General features: G+C 50.5%; 1 protein-coding gene across 4 annotated transcripts; it reads left to right on the forward strand.

Moving 5' to 3' along the window:
- The first annotated feature begins 370 nt into the window (after window positions 1-370).
- CCDC61 (coiled-coil domain containing 61) lies at window positions 371-20,642 on the forward strand. 4 transcript variants are annotated; one of them, XM_061388735.1, is made up of 14 exons: window positions 371-427; window positions 8,535-8,693; window positions 8,943-9,025; window positions 11,857-12,014; window positions 12,580-12,741; window positions 17,176-17,386; window positions 17,465-17,547; window positions 18,237-18,406; window positions 18,523-18,598; window positions 18,899-19,035; window positions 19,110-19,188; window positions 19,364-19,418; window positions 20,142-20,220; window positions 20,335-20,642. In XM_061388735.1, the coding sequence occupies exons 2-14, from the start codon at window positions 8,546-8,548 to the stop codon at window positions 20,430-20,432; spliced, it is 1,539 nt and encodes a 512-aa protein (XP_061244719.1). In that variant the 5' UTR covers window positions 371-427; window positions 8,535-8,545; the 3' UTR covers window positions 20,433-20,642. The 4 variants fall into 4 exon arrangements, with proteins under 4 accessions (XP_061244719.1, XP_061244717.1, XP_061244718.1 ...); XM_061388733.1 differs by lacking the exon at window positions 371-427 and adding an exon at window positions 4,528-4,647; XM_061388734.1 differs by lacking the exon at window positions 371-427 and adding an exon at window positions 4,528-4,647 and having other exon boundaries at window positions 20,145-20,220.
- The last annotated feature ends 72 nt before the right edge of the window (window positions 20,643-20,714 follow it).

The following is a 20,714-nucleotide window of genomic DNA, read 5'->3' on the forward strand; positions in this document are numbered from 1 at the left end:
CTTAGCGTCTTAACCCGAGGCGAAGACCTCGCTCTGCGCATGTGCGTCGGACACTTTCCCGTCCCGCCCCCGTCCCTCCATATGGGCGTGGTCTGCTCTGCCGCAGGGGGTTGTGGGCGGAGTCAGAGAGCTACTTCCGGGATTTTCTCCCTCTCCGAGGTGCAACCTTCTTTCTATGATTGGCAGTAGTTTCCAGCCAATAGTGATTGGAGAGGAAACTGACGCTCCGACACATTTCGGAACTTCTCTTCCGAGTTGCCCAATTGCAAGCTCTGAAGGGGACTGAAGTGACGGGCGTCTGTTTTGACTAATGAGAACTTGGCTGCGAGTAAGCCAGAACCAATCAGCAGCGAGAAGGCCGGATCCTGGGGCGGGGTTGGAGCTTCGGCAGTTGAACCGCTCGCGAGGAGGGGCGTCCCTGGAGAAGGTGAGAGACGGCTAGGGTTGCGGGTGCGTGGGTCGGAGTAGCGATCCTGGGGGCGAGGGGGTGCTCTCGGGGGAGAATGGGCTGAGCAGGCATCTGACCTAGTAGTGTGAGGATCGGGAGGGGTTGCCTTTAACACGGGTAGGCGCTTTCGTGAGAGGTTGTGAGACAGAGGGTAGTATGTAAGTCGGGGGCTGCTTTCTGTTTCGCATGAGGCTCTTGAACGGGGAAAGTGTGTAAAGTAGGATACAGCAGATGGTGAAACGTAGAAATGCCCTTGTAGGACAGACTTGCAATTTATTGGGAGGTTTTAAGACAGAGGATTATTACAGCGCGATGTGGAGTGGTGGAGGTCCCTGCCATCTGTTAACAAGCTTTGATTTGGGTGGAGGGCAGATGAAGAACAATATTGTGGGAAGGAATGTGTGAAGACTCCAGGGATGAGAGTGTGTTTTGACGACTTGTGAAGGCTTTTGATACACGTAACGTTTACTGAGGGCTGTGTGACAGGCACCTACCAAATGTTGCATGTGAATTAACTCAGACTTCTTAATAATGCCACGGGTGGTTAAGAGTGTGGGCTCTGGCATTGGGTTGCTTTAGTTTGAACGTTGGCCCTGCCACTGGGTGAGTTGTTTAACCCTCTGTGCCTCAGCTTCATCACCAGAAGAATGACCTCTCTTCTCTGGCTATACCATTCACCTGGTGGACTCACCCAGCCTCTTGGTTTCATATACTCTTTATGTAGTGATGTTTCTAAGTGTGTATCTCCATTTGGAGTCTCTACCCTGAACTCAAGGCTCATATGTGCAGTGGCTGGCTGTTCTCTACTTGGAAGTCCAGCTGACACACAGACTTCAAAAACGTGTCCCAAACTAAACTTGGAGTTTTCCCCTTCAGCCTCCAAACCTAGTTGATGACAGTTCCATCCTTCCAGGTACTCAGGACAGAAACCTTGGAGTCGGCCTTCACTCCTTCCTGTTCTCTCACCCACGTACTGTCCATCAGTCAGCAAATCTCATGATCAACCTTCAGAACACATGGGACTTCCCTAGTGGTTCAATGTTAAGACTCTGCGCTTCCAATGTAGTGGGTGCCGGTTCGATCCCTGGTTAGGAAACTAAAATCCCACATGTCGCACAGCATAGCTTAAAAAAAAGAAAAACACCACATCCAGAATCCAGTCATATCCCACCACCTCCTTTGCTACATTTGGCCTAAGCCATCACCTGTTCTTACCTGGTCTGCTGCAGTGGCCTTCTCACTGACTTCCCTGCCTCTACCCTTGACCCCATGGTCAAGTTAGTTCAAAAGTCAGATCAAAAAAAAAAAAAAAAAAAAAGTCAGATCATGTTGCTCTGCTGTTCATAACCCCCCCATGGCTCCCATCTCATGCAGTAGAAGTCTTTGCCAAGCCTACGAGGCCCCACCTGATCCAGCTCCCCCTCTTCCATGCTCTCAAATCCCACCAATCCCACTTGTTCATCCTGCTTCAGTTGCCCCAACCCGTTTGCTGTCCATCAAACAGCAATAAAATCTCCACTTGGGAAATGTACTTGCTGTCCCCTCTGTCTGCAATGAATTCCCCCAGGCTCTCACTGACAACCCAAAACCAAAATAGCTCCTGTCACCCTCTGGCTTTATTTTTTTTCATAACACTCACCACTACCTGACGTAGATTAGTGTTTGTTTATATCCACTGGGCTACTTCGACGTCCCTCATTAGAGTGTGGGCTCCAAGTGGATCTAGAACTCAGCAACTGGAAACGTGCATAGTACTTAAAGGTATTGCTGCTGCTGCTGCTAAGTTGCTTCAGTCGTGTCTGACTGTGCGACCCCATAGACAGCAGCCCACGAGGCTCCCATCCCTGGGATTCTCCAGGCAAGAATACTGGAGTGGGTTGCCATTTCCTTCTCCAATGCATGAAAGTGAAAAGTGAAAGTGAAGTCGCTCAGTCGTGCCCGACTCTTAGCAACCCCATGGACTTGAGCCTACCAGGCTCCGTCCATGGGATTTTCCAGGCAAGAGTACTGGAGTAGGGTGCCATTGCCTTCTCCACTTAAAGGTGTTATTTGTACTGTTTCACCATTACATTTCTTGAGAGGTCTCCCTGTGATATAGGGCAGGACTGTTAAGCTTTGGGAGGGTGTTGGGTTGTGTGTTGGGGTCTAGATGGGGTCATAAACTGAGCAGAATGTGGTGGCCAGTAGCAGAAGATCTCAGCTCTAGTTTGTGCTGGGGAAGCTTGTGGGAAATGAAGATTCCTGGGCCCACCTCCAGAGATTCTGCCTCTAGCTTTGGGACCACGCCCAGAACACTGCCTTGTCACCAACTCCCATGTTGAAGCTGAAGGTCTGCATTCCTTACTTTGAGAAACAGGTCAGTTCAGAGCTCGGGGTGGAACTCTTCATCAGTCAACTCCCCTTTGTTGTTGGCCTGGTGCTGGCCGGTGTTGGGAACCCTGAAGTGATTGAGGCAGTCCTTACCCAGCTTGGGAGTCAGGGAGGGCTTCCTGCAGCAGGGGGGACACTGGAGCTGAGACCTGGAAGATGACAGAGGAGTGAGCTGAGAGGAGAAGACCTTGCCTGTATCTCCAGTGCCCTGAACCCTGTCTCCTGGTATCGAGCATGAATTCACAAGCAGCTGCTGATCTGTGCCAGGCCCGGGAGCTGAAGATACAAGAATGGTCAAAATGGCTGTGCCTTCATGGGCATCTGGCTTGTCAACTTATCATCAGCTAGTTGTACAGATGGTAATAGCTGACCAAGTGCCAGGCACTATTTGAAGCATCTTATATATACTGACTAATTCAGTTCCCACAATAATCCTATGTGAGGCGGGAGTTCTTATTATCCCTGCTTCACCAATGGAGAGAGGTTGGGAGAGGCTAAATGACTTGCCTGGGGTCACACTGCGGGTTAGGATCTGAACCCTGGAGTGCTTAAGGTGTGAGGCCCCATTTGGATTTGTTCTGGGAGGGAAAGGAGCAGAGGGTTGGGGGAGGAACTGGAAGGTGGTAGTCAGGGAAGGGCCGCTGAGGATGAGTAGAGGGTGAATGTGCCAGTCCCTCACTGCAGGATTCCAGGCAAGTCTCAGTTTCATCTACAAAATGGGGGATGGTTACAGTACCTACCAGAGAGTGGAACTAATGGTGAATCATTGGTTGTTAAGTGGGCATGGTGTTTATCTAAGGCAAAACACATTTGAAGGATGGCAGGGGAGGGAGAGTCTGATACCCCAGGGGGTGGTGATGGGCTTCAGTGTGCACTATGGAGGTCTGGATGGTGGGGTGTCTTAAAGGGTTTTGGGGTCTATACATTCCAAGGGGATAGTGTGGAAGACCTTGGTCTGTATTTTGGAGTGCAGGGCTAAGGGAGAGGGGGCTCTGTTCAGTCCTAATTCAACCATGTGATGGCTGGGGTTGGGGGGGCAGGGGCCATGAGCTTGGAATGGGGCTAGGAGGAGTTACTTAGGCCAGGCCGTGTGTGTGTGTGTGTGTGGGAATGGGGCTAGGAGGAGTTACTTAGGCCAGGCCGTGTGTGTGTGTGTGTGTGTGTGTGTGCGCGCACGCACACACATGTGCACATGTGCATGCATGTGCGCACTAGGTCATGACTGGCTGGACTGTTTGGGGGTGGCAGATAGTGGGGAAACAACCATCAAGGGTGGGGACTGTCAGGGGTGGGGATTTACTCATATCTGGTGTGGGAGGTGGTGATTTGGATTTGTTTTGGGGGAGCCCAGCGTAAGGATTGTCAGCTCTGGTCGGTCCTGTGAAATCTGAAATATCCAGGGAGCACAGTTTGGAAAGAGGAGCTGGGGTGGTAATGCAACATTGAAAATGCACAGGTGGGTCACTTTAGCGAAAGATGGGAGGGCTGGGAGTTGGAAAATGAGTGTGTGTGTGTATGCGCGCGTGCACTCATGCACTAAAACCATGATGTCATGAGGCCAGAGAAATGGGGTTAGGTGTGTGGCCCAGAGTGGGGCGCTGGAGAGTCCACACTTAGTGCACGAAGTGGAGGTTCTGACGTCACGGGTTGACGGGGGTGGGGTGGGGGGGCGGCGCTTCAAAGGCAAGGCATCCCCGCTGGGTTGGGGAGGGGGGACGTGTCAGAAAGCTGAGGTGGAGAGAAGCTAGGAGAGACCTGGTACTGGAACAAAACCAGCAACCAGGATGGGCCACTGGTCGGCGGTCACAGAGCACGGATGGGGGATGCAGGTAGAAGGACAGTGGGGGTGGGGTCGGGCGTGAAGGAGGGAGGAGGGGCTCAGGGTCTGGAGGATCGCAGGGTTCGGGCGTGGTGATCAAGGGAAGAGAAATGGAAAATGTGGGGGGCGGGCGAGAGAGGGAGTATACATAGAATTTGAGAGGGGACGGAATCCAGATGAAATACAAGGGTTATGGAATACAGGCTGAAAAATGGGTGTGTGTGGAGTAGAACCTTGGGCTGATATGCGGATAGAATCCAGGCGGAACAGCGTAGGGGGGACAAAATTCAAATAGAATGTAGGGGGAGCCCCAGTAGAACATGGGGGACTTGGAGAGGGGGTAGTGGCCAGAATATAGGGAATGAGTGTTGGGGAGCTGGTGTCAGGAGGGGGAGAGTCGAACTGTGGGGATGGCGAGTGTGGAGATTATTCTGTCTAGAAGAGGGAATGGAGGGAGGGGAGCCGGTAAAGTTTGTGCAGGTGAAGGAGGCAGGTGTAAGGAGAGGATTGAATTCGGGCAAAATATTCAGGGGCTTAATATCTGGGGACTGAGGTGGGCGGGTGTGTCATCAGGACAATTGGATGAGAAAATCCCTGTTAGCAACTGAAGGGCTATGAATGGGGGGCTTTTGTGCGGGAGTGGGTAAAGAGGAGGGCGGGGCCGGGTTAGCAGCCGGGATGGGGTGGGGCAGGCCCTCTTCCTCCTCCGTCTCGCGGATCGGGTACCACGAGTACCTTGGTGAAGTAGGGGCGGTTAGGCTGCGTGGTTCCGCAGGTGTTCCGCAGCTGTTTTTGACTCCTTGGTAACCTGGACGGCGCGGCCGCTGATTGGCTTGCGGCGTGGGAGGGGCAGAGTGGGTGGGCGGGGTTTAGAACACCCGGTGGGGCGGGGCCAGCGCTGCCTGGCACCCGTATTGAGGGCCGGGGACTGAGGGATATGTTGAAATGTGTAGCTGTTTGTTTGCCAGTAGGTCAGGAATTATTAACCCCCATTTCTGAAACTCCGGAGAATGAAAGTACAGTTGTGAGAGAGTGAATTTTCCGAGGCAAAGTGGTCTCCAGATTTCATCAGCATCTCCAAAGCACCAGAGACGCCTTCCCCAAATAAAGTTAAGAGCCTGGACCTAGGGTCAGAGAAGCCTCTCAAGATGTCTGGGGCTCAGGCAATTGTCTTTGGGCCTTTGAGAAAGAGGATCTGTGGATGGGCTTCAAGAGTGGTATTCTGGGAGGCCCTGAAATTACTTGGCAAAGGTTTTTGGATCTATTCATTTATCTGGGGAGACTTAAGAGATCTCATTAGATTTGCAAAGACTCTAGGACTCTAAAAAGATTAAAAATCACTGACCTAAGAGATTCAGGGCTCATTTTTTTTTTTTTAATAGTGGCACTTAATTTTATTTATTTATTTTTTGGCTCCACTGTGCCTGGCTCGCAGGATCTTAGTTCCCCAACCAGGGATTGAACTCAGGCCCTCTGCAGTGAAAGCAAGGAGTCCTAACCACTGGACAAACAGTGAATTCCCAGGGCTCGTCTTTTTCTCAAAATATTAGATTTTCTAATATCAGACTTCAGGAAGGACTAAACTGGGGAAAGTGTGAGGACTAAAGAGACTAAAGAGAAGGAAGGACTAAAGAGAAGGAAGTTAAGCACAGGAGGGGTCCCTGTGATCTGAGTGGGGGACAGCTGTTGGTGGCTCTGTCTTTGGAGCACCTTTGGGACTCTGGACAGAGCTCTTTTTCTCACGGAGCCACAGTTTCCCCATCTGTACACTGGGGAGAGAATGGGCTTGCCTTGTCTTTCTAGTCCCTTTCAAGCTCAGAAACAGCCACAAAGTAGTAATAACAAGAATAATGATGGTCAGGTGTGGGGATGAAATAGATGAAGAGGATTAAGAGGTACAAACCTCCAGTTATAAAGCAAGCCACATCATATAGTCAATAATATTGAAGTAACTTTGTACAGGGACAGATGTTTCCTCGACTTATCGTGGTGATCATTCCATCATGTGTGCAGATGTCAAGTCACCATGTAGTACACCTGAAACTCACATAATGTCCATCAATTACATTTCAGTAAAAAATGATGATGCCAATCCGTATTGAATGCTTGGTGTGTGTCACACGTGGCTCAATTTTGCTGAGGATTTTTACATGGTTAATTCATTTAATCTTTACGCCAGTCCAGGGAGATGAATGCTGTTATCCTCCTATGGGCTTACAAAGGCCTGCAGGAACATCATCTGGCCCGTTACATCTCTGATCTCCTCACTTTCCCCTCTCCCTCTCTCACGCTGACCTTGCTGTTTTCAGAACAAACTAGGGACATCCCACCTTGGAGCCTTTGCCTGGCTCTTCCCTCTACATGGAGCTTATTCCCCAGATATTCACCCATCTCCTCTCTTCCATCCAGGCCTCTGCTCAGTGGGGAGGGGGTGGCCCTTCCTTGGCCCCCTTAGCTAAAAAGAGCAACCCCTACCCACTAGCATCCTCTTTCTCCTCTTCTTGACATTTTTATGTCTCTATTGCCGCCTTCTTGAGGGTAGGGATAGAATCTGGTTTCTCATCATATCCCCAGCACCCAGGATAGCATGTGCTTTATTTTTTTATTTTTAAACTGGAGTACAATTGCTTTACAATGTTGTGTTAGTTTCTGCTGTACAATGTGAATCAGCTATAAATGTACATATATCCCCCTCATCTTGCGCCTCCCTCCCACCCACCCTCCACCCCACCCACCCTCCACCCCACCCCTCTAGGTCAACACGGAGCACCAAGCTGAGCTCCCCATGCTATATCTATTTCACGAGTTAGAGTGTATATATATCAGTGCTACTGTCTCAATTCGTCCCACTCCCTCCTTCCCCCTGCCTGTGTCCTTAAGACCATTTCCTAAATCTGCATCTGTATTCCTGCCCTGCAGGTAAGTTCCATTCCGTACCAAATGGTTCCCAATCCTTACCATTTTTCTAGATGCCATATATATGTGTTAATATACAATACTTGTTTTTCTCTTTCCGACTTACTTCACTCTGTATGGCAGGGCATGTGCTTTAAAGGTAAGGAATCTGGCTCCAGGAGAGGTTAAGTTTCTCGCCCACGTACATGCCCAGAGCTGAACCTGGTTATGAACTCAGGCAGCCCGGGGCTGGCATTCTGAATGACTCCCTAGAACTCAGGCTGAGGATGGCGGCCTGACCCCCTCCTCCAGCTTCTCTAGCACTAACAGTGAGTAGTAGTCATGTTGGCTAAGAGAAAGTACTTATACTTGCAATGGACTAATGAAGAAGATCAATGATTACTTCAGTTTAAATGCTTCAGGTGTCTCATGGAGAATCTGTTAGCCATGCACTGGCTCTTCTCTAGACTTGGGGCACTCTCCTTAGGGGTAGCCACATGGTTTGTTCCCTCACCTCCTTCAGTTCTCTGCCCAAATGTCACCTCCACAGAAGGCCTGCCCTTGACCCCCTATTTAAAATCCCTGTCCAGCCTGATCTCAATGCTCCATCTTTCTTTCCAGCTTGACTTTTCTTCACAAACGTTTGAATAAATGAATAAGTAATAAATATATAATGCATATAGGGATTAATAAATTAATAATAGTATTACTCATGATTCTCTTATTGGAAATCATATATTCTGTTAATCAGCATATATTAGGCATAATAACGTGCAGAACACAGCTCCCAGGGCCTTTACGTGTATTGTTCAGTTTAATCCTCGTGACAGCTCTCTGAGGTAGGTGCTGTTTCTGTACACATATTCCAGATGAGGAAACCGAAGCACAGAGAGGCAGAGTCTCTTCCTAAGGTGGTGCATGGTGGGACCAGCATTCTGGCCTTCCAGCTCCTGAGCCTGGGCTCTCAGCCCCTCAGGGTCTCTGTCTCATCCACCTCTCCAGCGACTCTGGCCATGGACCAGCCTGCTGGCCTGCAGGTGGACTACGTCTTCCGGGGTGTGGAGCATGCTGTGCGGGTGATGGTGTCTGGGCAGGTGCTAGAGCTGGAGGTGGAGGACCGGATGACGGCCGACCAGTGGCGGGGCGAGTTCGATGCTAACTGTGAGTGTGCCTGCCTGGGTGGGCTCGCCTGTCCTTCCCCAGAATCAGTGTCTCCCAGAAGATGAGGCCAGTCTGGATCCTGCTCACCTGCCCCTTCTACCTGACCAGAGCTCTCTAAGGGGGAGGGTGTGTAGGACTCATCCCTCGGGCCAGAGGCACTGGTGCTGGGGAAAGGTAGAAAGCTTGGGTGCATTGCCCTTGGGTTGGTCACGTGGTCGGAGCTCAGGAAGGACTTTTCTCTCTACCTAGTCATCGAAGATTTGACTCACAAGACAGGGAACTTCAAACAGTTCAGCATCTTCTGTAACATGCTGGAGTCGGCCCTCACCCAGGTAGGGGCCAGGGTTGGGGGAGGTTTTTGTCCTCTGGGTCCCTGGGAGGGTAGATGCCCGTCTGATGTATGCAAGACCTTCTACTTCTCTTTCATTGAGGAAATAGGGCTGTCTTTTCTTCTTTCCCAAATGTACATGGTGTATTCTCATTGTAATTGTGATGACAGTGGTTCTCATGGAGAAAATTCAAGTCACAGAGAAATGTAAAGAAGAAAGTAAAAATCACTGCATTCCTCATGTTCACTTCTGGTAATATTTTGTTAGTATTTTGATGAAAATCACTCCAGCCATCTCTCCATTTCTCTATTCACTTGTGAACATGTGTGGTGTGTATATTTGCAGATCTCTAATTTTACAGAGTTGATAAATTTCCCAAGGTATTCTGTAACCTTTAAAAAAGATCCAACAGTATTTCATAAAAAATTTAGTCATATCAGTGGATGTAGCTAATCATTTCATCTACTGGGAATCTGTTGTGTGCCAGGCACTGGAAATACAACACTGAACAAAAGAGACAAAATCTGCCCTCACGAACCTGACATTCAGTGCTCCCACTAGACAGACAGTTGAAAAAAAAATATATGTCAAGTAGTTGAAAGTATTAATATGAAAAAAAGAAGCAGGTTGGAACGTAGATACTATTCAGACATCGTTTGAAAACTATGAACTGCATTATTTCTCTGATTATGGATAAAATTACACTCATAAAATTGTGATGATATTAATGTGTGTGACTTAGAAAGTGAGAGTCTTAATTCCCTTTCTATCCCCCACCTTAGACTGTTAACATTTTGGTGTCTATAAGCAGTATAGCATAATGGCCAAGATTATGGATGCTAAAAGTCAGACTCATCACTACCGCTTACTACTTGGGTGCCCGGGGCCAATTACTTCCCCTCCGTGTCTTAGTTTCCCTATCTGTAATGTGGGGGTGATAGTCCCCTTTTCAGAGGGTTATGCAGGTTAAATGAGTTATATGTAAAAAGCTTAGAATAGTGCCTGACTCACAATAAGCACTAAACAGATGTTGTCTGTTTTTATTATTATTGTAACTTTTGAGTTTGTCATCCTTGTTGGTGGTTGCTTAGCATTCAAGTGTACCCATGCATCATGATTTATTTAACCCAGAGGTTCTCAAACTTTTTGGTCTTAGGACCCTTTTATATGCTTAAAAATTACCGAGGATACCAAAGAGCTTTTGTTTATGCCTGTTTCATCTAGCAGTATTTGTTTGCCATGTCATAAATTAAAACTGAGAAAAATATAAAGATATTTATGAACTCATTTAAAAATAACAATAACAAACCTGTTCTTGACCTAAGTAATATTTTTATGAATAGTAGTCTCAAAACCAAAATTATTTAGAAAGAAATGTAGTTTTTTTAAAAAAACATTATTGAAATCTCTTTAATATCTGGGTTAATAGATAACTGCTAGGTTATCATGTGCTTCTTCAGTCTGTTGTGATGTGTCCTGGTTGACATACATGCAGAAAAAAAAAAAAATCCTCAGGAGGCTATGTAGCTGGCAAAGGTAGTCCTTTAATAGTTTTTTCGGATAATTCTGCTCACACATTAAAATTGGATACATGGTAGTTTCTGAAAGGTTTCTTGCAATGTGGAATCTGAGACCATATCAATGAATTTTTCCTATGCTGTCATATTAAAATCTATTGGCATATCTTGTACTTTGCAAGTATCTTTTACCTATTTTGTAACATCATGGGTTTGTAATATCACTTGTAACATCAGGAGTTGGTCATTTGGGAAATATTGCTTCATGGAATTGTGCAGCTCTTTCAGAGGTTGCCACATTTCATTATACAGTATCAGGAAGTCACATTTGTTAATATCCTCACTGATCTGGCCAGGAAAATCTTTCAACATTGAGAAACTGTCAAGCCCGCAGTGGCAGGCCCAAGTTTTCTAAAATTTGAATTTTCACTTTAAAGGTTGAATTTTATCGTTGCCAACAAATACTGTTAGCTGTTTTTCTTCAAGTGACAGGCTCACTTTGTTCATTTTTGAGAAAATGCTTGCCAAACATCAAAGACTAAATAACCATGGTTTTGTCTGTCAGTACCTTTTCAAGTAAAAATAGTGTTCCATGAAAAAGTGGCTAATTTAGCTCCAAATTCAGCCCCACAAGTGCTTTTCTTAGAAAGTGTCATACTCGGATATGCAGCCAAATGTGGACTTTCTGTTTTGTCACACAGAGTAGTAAACATCTGTGTGCTCAAGGGTCAAGATTCAAAAAAATTAATAAGTTTTGCAGGTTCATCAGGGACATTCGTAGGTTTCATTTTGTTTTTATTTATCTATTTCTTTGTGTGTTTCTCCCTGCCTCCCCTCCCCCGTGGAGACTGTATGGCAGCCGTGGAATATATAGCAGTTGCTAGTACATTCGACGCCCCTGGCTTGAATTCTGCTAATGGGCACCAGCAGTTTTACCCACCATGACTTTTGTACCATCAGTGCGCATGTCAGCACAGAAAGAAAAGGCAGATGACATCTTAGTTATCATTCCGCAAGTTGTTTTGACTGCATGTACTCCCCTAAAAGGGTCTTGGGGACCCCCAGGGGTGCGCAGACAACACTTGGAAGTTACACCACTAAGCTGTCTCCTGTGGCTGAGAGTTGCAGTTCTTTCCAGTTTGTCCCTCTGATGATTTCCTGCACCAGAGGGCCATCTTGACCCACAGCCTACCACGCCTGGGTAGGCAAGCCCAGCTAGCCCAACAGATGATCAGGGCATGGCCTGGGCGTGTGGGTTGTGTGCTCTGGGTGTGGCCATGTTGAGTCTTTTGGCAACTCCTCCATTCTCTCCAACAGAGCAGTGAGTCGGTCACCCTTGACCTGCTGACCTACACAGATCTGGAGTCCCTGAGGAACCGAAAGATGGGGGGCCGCCCAGGCCCCTTGGCCTCGAGGTCTGCCCAGCTCAACTCCAAGCGCTACCTGATCCTCATCTACTCTGTGGAGTTTGACAGGTGGGTACAAGGGTACCCACCAGGCTGGTAGCTGGTGGTCAGGTGGAAGAGGATGTGGCTAGGACTTAGGAACCGCTGGTACCCAAGGCAAGGTGGGGATGTTGCTTAAGCCTTGCCTTTGGAATCTTCAGTGTTGAGGTTTATGTCGTTTAGTATTGTGTTTGGCTGCAAGTATCAGGATAACCATTACCAGGGCCTTGAACAATAGTTTATCACATAACAAGATGTCTAGGTAGGTGGCTGCTACTCAACAGCTTCATAGGGACTCAGCCTCCTTCTCTTTTTGTTTTTCTTTTGTCATCTTTGACGTATTGGCTTTTTGACCTCATCATTATCTCTTCATGGTCACAAAAGAGCTGCCGGACCTCCAGACATTGCATCTGTATCAAAGCAGAAGGAAATGGAACAGAACTGTGCTTGCTAATTGTATCTGCTGTTTTCATCAGGAAAACAAGTGTTCCCAGAAGACTCTCAACCAATTTCAGTGTTTGGCCAGAAATGGTCACCTGTCCTTTCCCAGGTGGATTCTTGGCCTCTGAGATGCCATGGTTCTAATCCTTCTCAGGATTCACTACCCGCTGCCCCTCCCGTACCAGGGCAAGCCGGACCCTGTGGTCCTGCAGGGCATCATTCGCTCACTAAAGGAGGAGCTGAGCCGCCTTCGAGGGCTGGATGGCCAGGACACTCGGGATGGCCGGGAAACTGAGATCTGGCACCTGCGGGAGCAGTGAGTCTTGGGGGTGGGTGGACATTGGGGGCTGGGGGAGGGGACACATCCCATCGTGCACTGCAGGACCCACTGCTTAGCAGTGTTGGAAAGATGGCCCTCCCTCATTCCCCAAATATTTATTCTGAGCCACTCCTTTGTGCCCGCCGTGTGTTAATGGTGCTGGGGACACAGCAATGACTGAGACAGTCCTGGTCCTATTCTGGGGCTCCCAGTCCAGTGGGGGAGACAATGTCTGCAGTCAGAGAAGATTCACCATGGATGAGGGAGTGCAGAGGGAGACCTGACCCTGCCTGGCGAGGGTGGGGTGTTCCAGACAAAGGGCAAGGCAGGTGCAAAGGCAGGGTGTGAGGCAGGGCTCTATTCAGTTGAATCCACCTTCCCCGAGTACCTCTTTTTTGCTGACCTTTCCCTAACCATGATGTAGTGCCAGCCCAGGGGGCAGAGACTTTGATCACATACCCACCTGAGTATATTGCAAATAGAGATGGGGTGAGACAGGAAAGGGAGCCTCTGCTTTGGGAGGCTGTAACAGGAACCTGATAGGTTCTTGGGGTGGGGAAGAGTGTTTTAGCAGAGGGAACAGCATGTGCAAAGGTGGGAATGTTTTGAAAACAAGGGGACTTAAAGAGTGAAGTGAGGAAAGCAAAGGCTCCCAGCATATTTACTGAGTGCCTGCTGTATGCTTGGGACTTGGTCTCCATCTGGTAGGGGTCCTACACATTCAGTTCAGTTCAGTTCAGTTGCTCAGTCATGTCCAGCGCTTTGCGACCCCATGAATTGCAGCACGCCAGGCTTCCCTGTCCATCACCAACTCCTGGAGTTCACTCAAACTCAGGTCCATCGAGTCGGTGATGCCATCCAGCCATCTCATCCTCTGTCGTCCCCTTCTCCTTCTGCCCCCAATCCCTCCCAGCATCAGAGTCTTTCCCAATGAGTCAGCTCTTCGCATGAGGTGGCCAAAGTATTGGAGCTTCAGCTTTAGCATCAGTCCTTCCAAAGAACACCCAGGACTGATCTCCTTTAGGATGGACTGGTTAGATCTCCTTGCAGTCCAAGGGACTCTCAAGAGTCTTCTCCAACACCACAGTTCAAAAGCATCAATTCTTCAGCGCTCAGCTTTCTTCACAGTCCAACTCTCACATCCATACATGATCACTGGAAAAACCATAGCCTTGACTAGATAGACCTTTGTTGGAAAAGTAATGTCTCTGCTTTTGAATATGCTATCTAGGTTGGTCATAACTTTCCTTCCAAGGAGTAAGCACCTTTTAATTTCATGGCTGCAGTCACCATCTGCAGTGATTTTGGAGCCCAGAAAAATAAAGTCTGACACTGTTTCCACTGTTGCCTCATCTATTTGCCATGAAGTTATGGGACCAGATGCCATGATCTTCGTTTTCTGAATGCTGAGCTTTAAGCCAACTTTTTCACTCTCCTCTTTCACTTTCATCAAGAGGCTTTTTAGTTCCTCTTCACTTTCTGCCTTAAGGGTGGTGTCATCTGCATATCTGAGGTTATTGATATTTCTCCCGGCAATCTTGATTCCAGCTTGTGCTTCTTCCAGGCCAGCGTTACCCATGATGTACTCTGCATATAAGTTAAATAAGCAGGGTGACAATATACAGCCTTGACGTACTCCTTTTCCTATTTGGTACACATTGGGGAGGGCTAATACTATTTTTAGTATTAATAATAATAGCAGTATCTAATGTTTATTGTGGAGAAGGCAGTGGCACCCCACTCTAGTACTCTTGCCTGGAAAATCTCATGGATGGAGGAGCCTGGTGGGCTGCAGTCCATGGGGTTGCTAAGAGTTGGACATGTCTGAGCAACTTCACTTTCACTTTTCACTTTTCACTTTCATGCATTGGAGAAGGCAATGGCAACCCACTCCAGTACTCTTGCCTGGAAAATCTCATGGAAAGAGGAGCCTGGTGGGCTGCAGTCCAAGGGGTCGCTAAGAGTCCGACACGACTGAAGCGACTTAGCAGCAGCAGCAATGTTTATTGAGCACTTAACTGTGTGCCAGGAACTCTGTTCAGTGCCATATGATTTAATTCATTTAATCCTCCCAGAGTAGGCACTACTATCATTTTATGGAGGAAAACTGAGGCCCAGAGAGGTTAGAGAATTTGTTCCATACACAGTAAAGTACTATGGCCAGGCTCGACCTTGTATCCAAGCAGTCAGCTCAAGCCCCTTTTCCTTCCTCAGCCACTGTGCGCCGGCGGCAGGACTGAGCGCTCAGGAAGGACCAGACCTCTCCCCTTTGAGCGGCGGGAGCTCTTTGGGCTGGAGAACCCTGTGATTCTTCCTCGTGTGTGCATGTGTTTCCCAGAATGGCCACAAGACGGCGCTCTCTGCTCTGAGAGCCATAGCCAGGCAATTCTTACCTTCCTCTTCCCAACTTGAAGTTAGGGAGTTTGGAAAGAGGCCAAGATTCATTAATTCACTCATCTAACATTTAATGAGTTCCTACGGTGTGCCACGTACACTTCCCGGCCCTACTTGATGTTTATTGAGCCATCACTCAGTACTGTACACAGTCTAAGCACTCTTTATAGATTCCTACAACCTTATCAGTAGGTGTTATTATTATAATCCAACTTCACAGAGATGTGAAGTGAAACTGCCCCAGGTCACACAGCTTGTAGGAGCTGGAATAGAGTTGGGTACAGTCAGCCTGGCCACAAAACCCGGATCCCGACACCGGGTTTGACCGGAGAGCTGGAGGAAGGATACAGATAGAAAACAGATAATCACACTGATCAGTGATTGGTGTTGGGAAGGAAGTGTACAGAGATCCGGGGGGCAGAGACTAGAGGGACCTGACCTCACCCCTGGCTGGGGTTGGGGGCCAGGCAGGCTTCACTGGGGTCTTGATGTTTGGAGGATGAGTAGAGTCATTCCTGCCAGGAGGAGGAGAGATGGTTTAGGAGGAGGGAACTGCATTTGCAAAGAGCATCGTGGGAGAGGGAGGTGGGAGGAGAGGAGGGGAGAGGGGAAGTCAGCTGGAAGGGACCAGATGAAGAAGCTCCTTGGAGAGTGTAGGGGAGCCACAAATTTTTAGAAAACGTTTAATTAGGAAAAATTCCAAGCATGCACAGAACTAGTAGTATAACACACAGGTGCTTGTGCCCCAGCTTCAATGGTTATCTAACACATTTTGCCCATCTTCTATGATCTACACCCTTTCCTGTCCTCTGAGAAGCAAATCCCAGATATTGGATCTCCTCTGTAAACATTTCAATATGTATCTTTTAACATATAAGGTTATTTTTGATAAAAGCAACAAACATAAGCGGTATTATGACATCCAACAAAACTAACAAAAATACCTTAATGTCATCTGATACCCAGGGTGTGCAAATGTCTTTTTGTAATTTGCTTGTGTGAATAAGTATTCAGATATGGCCCCACATTACAGTTTGTTGTGTTTCTTAAGTCTCTTAATTTATTACAGCCCCCTTTACTTTTTCATGCTGCTGCTTTGTGGAAGAAGCCAGGTTATTTATACAGTTTCCCACATTCTGGATTTTTTCTCTTTTTTGCCACATGGCTTGTGGGATCTTAGTTCCCCAGCCAGGGATCCAACCCCTTCCCCTCTGCAGTGGAAGCAAGGGCAAAGTCTTAACCACTGGACCACCAGGGTTCTTGTTGATTTTATCACTGTGATTCATGTTCAGTTCAGTCGATCAGTCGTGTCCAACTCTTTGCAACCCCATGAATCACAGCACGCCAGGCCTCCCTGTCCATCACCAACTCCTAGAGTTCACTCAGACTCACGTCCATCGAGTCAGTGATGCCATCCAGCCATCTCATCCTCTGTCGTCCCCTTCTTCTGCCCCCAATCCCTCCCAGCATCAGAGTCTTTCCCAATGAGTGAACTCTTCGCATGAGGTGGCCAAAGTATTGGAGTTTCAGCTTTAGCATCAGTCCTTCCAAAGAAATCCCAGGGCTGATCTCCTTCAGAATGGACTGGTTGGATCTCCTTGCAGTCCAAGGGACTCAAGAGTCTTCTCCAACACCACAGTTCAAAAGCATCAATTCTTCGGCGCTCAGCTTTCTTCACAGTCCAACTCTCACATCCATACATGACTTCTGGAAAAACCATAGCCTTGACCAGACCTCTGTATTTCCCGTGAAGTGGTGGTTAAACCGATAGGCTAATGAGATGCAGGTTTCTGGGACGCCTTCCCCCGTGGTGCTGTGTATCTGCCTACAGTCAGGTGATGTTGGGACTGGTGGGTGTGGATGTTGAGCGCTGGATCCCTGTCTTAAAAAGGTCCTGTCAACCCAGCATCTCTTGGTGGTTTTTATTTGCATTTCTCTAACGCAAGCGGAGCGTGCCCACCCGGGTGGAGGAGGGCAGAGTATGGAACCGTGCCCCTCACCCGGCCCCGGCATTCGCCTTCTACCTCCTTCTCCCAGGGTGTCGCGCTTGGTGTCTGAGAAGCGCGAGCTGGAGGCCCAGCTGGGCAGGTTGCGCGAGGAGGCGGTGACCGGGCGGGCGGCGCGCCAGGAGGTCGAGTCTCTGCGCGGGCTCGTACGCGGCCTGGAGCTGGAGTTGCGGCAGGAGCGCGGCCTCGGGCACCGCGGGTCGGGCCGTCGAAGCCAGGATTGCCGCCGCCTCGCCAAGGAGGTGAGGGGGCGGGGCGGCCGGCGGGGCCCGGACTTTGGCTTTAGTCTGGACCTCCACGCCCCTCTTCTCTCCCTGCAGCTCGAAGAGGTGAAGGCGTCGGAGCGGAGCCTGCGTGCGCGGCTGAAGGCGCTGAACACCGAGCTGGCCCTGTACAAGAGGGGGTGAGGGGCGCGCCCGGGGCGGGGCCTCGGCGCTGCGGACCCGCCTGCGGGTGGGCTCCGGGGCGAGATGGGCGGGGCGGAGCCCACGTGAATGGGCGGGGCATGGGTGACGGGGCGGGGCCCAGAGAGGTTGGAGAGGACCGGTCGGGCCTGAGTGGGCGGGGATGGAGGGTGGGAGGGACCTAATGGGCTGCCAGCGGCTTAGGAAAGGAGTCAGTAGTTGAAAACGATGGGCGGGGTCTGTAGAGAGATGGGCAGGCCTGAGGCGGCATTCGGGAGGCCGGCCTGGAGCTAGGGACCGAAGAGGGGCGGAGCCTGAAGGCTAGTTGAGTGAGAGGGCGTGGCTAAGCAGGTGGGGATCCGGGTTATGTTTGCTGGCATGTATTGGGGTGCGTGTTGAAAAATTGGGAATGATTTCCAGGGAGCTTGGGAGACCTCTGGGAGAAGGGTCTACTGAGAGGATGTGTTAGAATGTAGGGAACTGACAGATGGTTTTTTTTAGGGGGTTGGTTGGGGGGTTCTGAGCGGGTGAAGCCTGGGGAAAGAGGTCTGTGAGGACCGTGTGTAAGAAGTGAATGTTAGGAGTTGACGGTGGGGGGGTGGGGGTTGGGATAGAAGGTTCGGAGATGGTGCAGTCCGGGAAGAGTGTTGTCACCGGTGGGAAACTTACAGTGGGTTCGTGCTCCCAGGAGACGGACCCCGCCGGTGGTGCCGCCCTCGGCGCGGGAAGATCGGGCTTCCACGTCCCGGGAGCGCTCGACGTCGCGTGGCCGTGGCGCCGCCCGCTCCTCATCCCGGGAGAGCGGCCGCGGAGGCCGGGGTCGAGGCCGCCCTGCCCGCCCCTCGCCCTCGCCCACAGGTCCGTGATGGCCCTCCCTGCCCGTGGGAGGAGGTGTGTGGGACTAGAACTGTGGGGGCGTGATCCGGTGACCCCAGCCTCCTCTTCTCTCCATACCCACCCCCACCCGGTCCTAGGTGGTCGCGTGCCCCGTTTCGACCCAACAGCCTTTGTGAAAGCCAAGGAGAAGAAGCAGAGAGAGATCAAGATGAAGTTAGAGCATGTTTCCTCCTCACCTGCCCGTAGCCCTGCCCCTTTCCCTGCCGCTCTGAAGCGTGCCCTCATCCAGCCCCTTCTCCCATCTCCATCACCTGTCGCCTGCTCCTGCTTCCCGCCCGACCTTCTCCTCTTCTGATTGCCAGCCTCCCCTCTCCCCATGGCTTGTCTCTCACACCCCTTCCTGGTCTGTGTCTCCGCATTGTTTTCACCTATTTAGCTGTGACCCGCAGGGGCGCAGCTACGCCCTTCCCGGGACTGGGCACACAGGTGGACGTCTTATTTCTCGTTCCCCAGGCAGCAGCGGAACCGATTGGGCAGCGGAGGAAGCGGGGACGGCCCATCCGTCTCCTGGTCTCGCCAGACTCGGCCGCCGGCAGCGGTGACCGGTCGAGGAGACGCGGCTAACCGCTCCCGAAACCGCAGCTCCTCGGGTAACTGGGCTGGCGAGCGGGCTGGGCGGGATTGTGGCCCGTGCGGGAGGCTCACACTCTCCGTCTCCCCCTAGTGGACAGTTTCCGCAGCCGCTACTCGTCCGCCAGCTCCTGCAGCGAGTTAGAGGATTTCTCTGAGTCCCTCCCTAGAGGGTAAAACTTGGGCTGGGGGAAAGGACCGCCTCCAAACGGATGTCTGGGGAGATTCAAAACACTCTTTTGAGGGGAGATTGGGTGATGGAGGCTGGAGCCTTGAAACCGACGAAGAGTGCGAGATGGGAGGTGCCCCAGACTTTTCCCATTGGCCCTGATCACTCCCTCCTCTCAGCGTTCGCCGCCGGGGGAAGGCGCCCAGCCCCACCACGTGGAGTGGGTTCAATACGGTGAGTGTCTTTCCTCGGGCTTTGGAGAAGGCGGGGCAGCATTAAACCACCAGAAGCTCGCGCTCTTTTTCTCCCGTGATTCCATTCTAGTGGGTCGGGTTGTAAAGGGCGATTCGGAATTCCTCTGGAGGCAGTGTTTTGATACCTTTGGGTTGGAGGGGAGAATGACGGTGCGGTGGAGGGTGGTTGTTGTTTAGTCACTAAGTCGTGTCCAACTCTTTGCGACCCCATGGATTGTAGCCTGCCAGGCTCCTCTGTCCGTGGGATTTCGCAGGCAAGAATACTGGAGTGGGTTGACATTCCCTTCTCCAAGGGGATCTTCCCGACTCAGGGAACGAACCCGCACCTCCTGCATTGGCCAGCAGGTTCTTTACCGCTGAGTCACAGGGGAAGCCCACCGGGAGAGCAGGGGATGCCGATTAGCAGCAAGGCTCTGGCCTCAAATTGCCAGGTCTTAAAACCTGCCTCCGCTTGCTATAACCTGTGTGATTCAGGGAGTTACTTAGCTTCTGTAGCTATCAATAGTTTCTATATCAGCTAAATGGGAATTGTAATAGTATTCACCTCAGAAGATTCTGGTGAAGATACAAGGAGCTTGTTTTGCATAAGTGCTCAGCAGATGTCACCCCTTATTTTTATGAGGTCCTTTGGTTCAGAATTTCTGGTGGGATTTGGGGGGTGCCGGAATAGAGGGTGCCTGACCCCCTTTCCCGCCATCCCCAGCAGCAGAAGTCCACCCCCCTTGAACGCGGTCGCCATCAGAGACGCCTGGCCAGTTCAGGGGGCTGGGTTCCCATCAAAGGTGAGCCTGGGACTCAACACCTCCCCCTCTCCTGCCCCAGAGCCCACTGGGATGGTACCGAGGGCAGGATTTTGGGCCCCTTACAGACCCCCACACCCACGCCTGCTCTCACAGAGTACAGCTCGGACCACCAGGCGGCTGACATGGCCGAAATAGATGCCCGCCTGAAGGCCTTGCAGGAATACATGAACCGACTGGACACGCGGTCGTGACCTCGGATGCTGACTGGACCTCCAACCCCACCCACCGCTGGATTCGGCGTGGGGGCGGGGCCGGTGCGTCCTGGCCCCGCCCCAGCCCCGCCCCTCCTGGTGCTCTTGGGGGGGGTCTCAGGCGTGTGAGGCCCCACCCCCTCCCGCAGGCATGGCCTGCTGGGAGGGAGGGTAAGTGAGTTTTGTAAATAAACATATTTGCCTTTGGGATCCCTCAGTTTATGACTGAAGGGTTGGGGTGGAGTGGGGAGAAATGAAGATCTGGTGGCTGGGATGGCAGGG

This window comes from Bos javanicus, chromosome 18, assembly GCF_032452875.1.
Source record: "Bos javanicus breed banteng chromosome 18, ARS-OSU_banteng_1.0, whole genome shotgun sequence".
Lineage (NCBI taxonomy): Eukaryota > Metazoa > Chordata > Mammalia > Artiodactyla > Bovidae > Bos > Bos javanicus.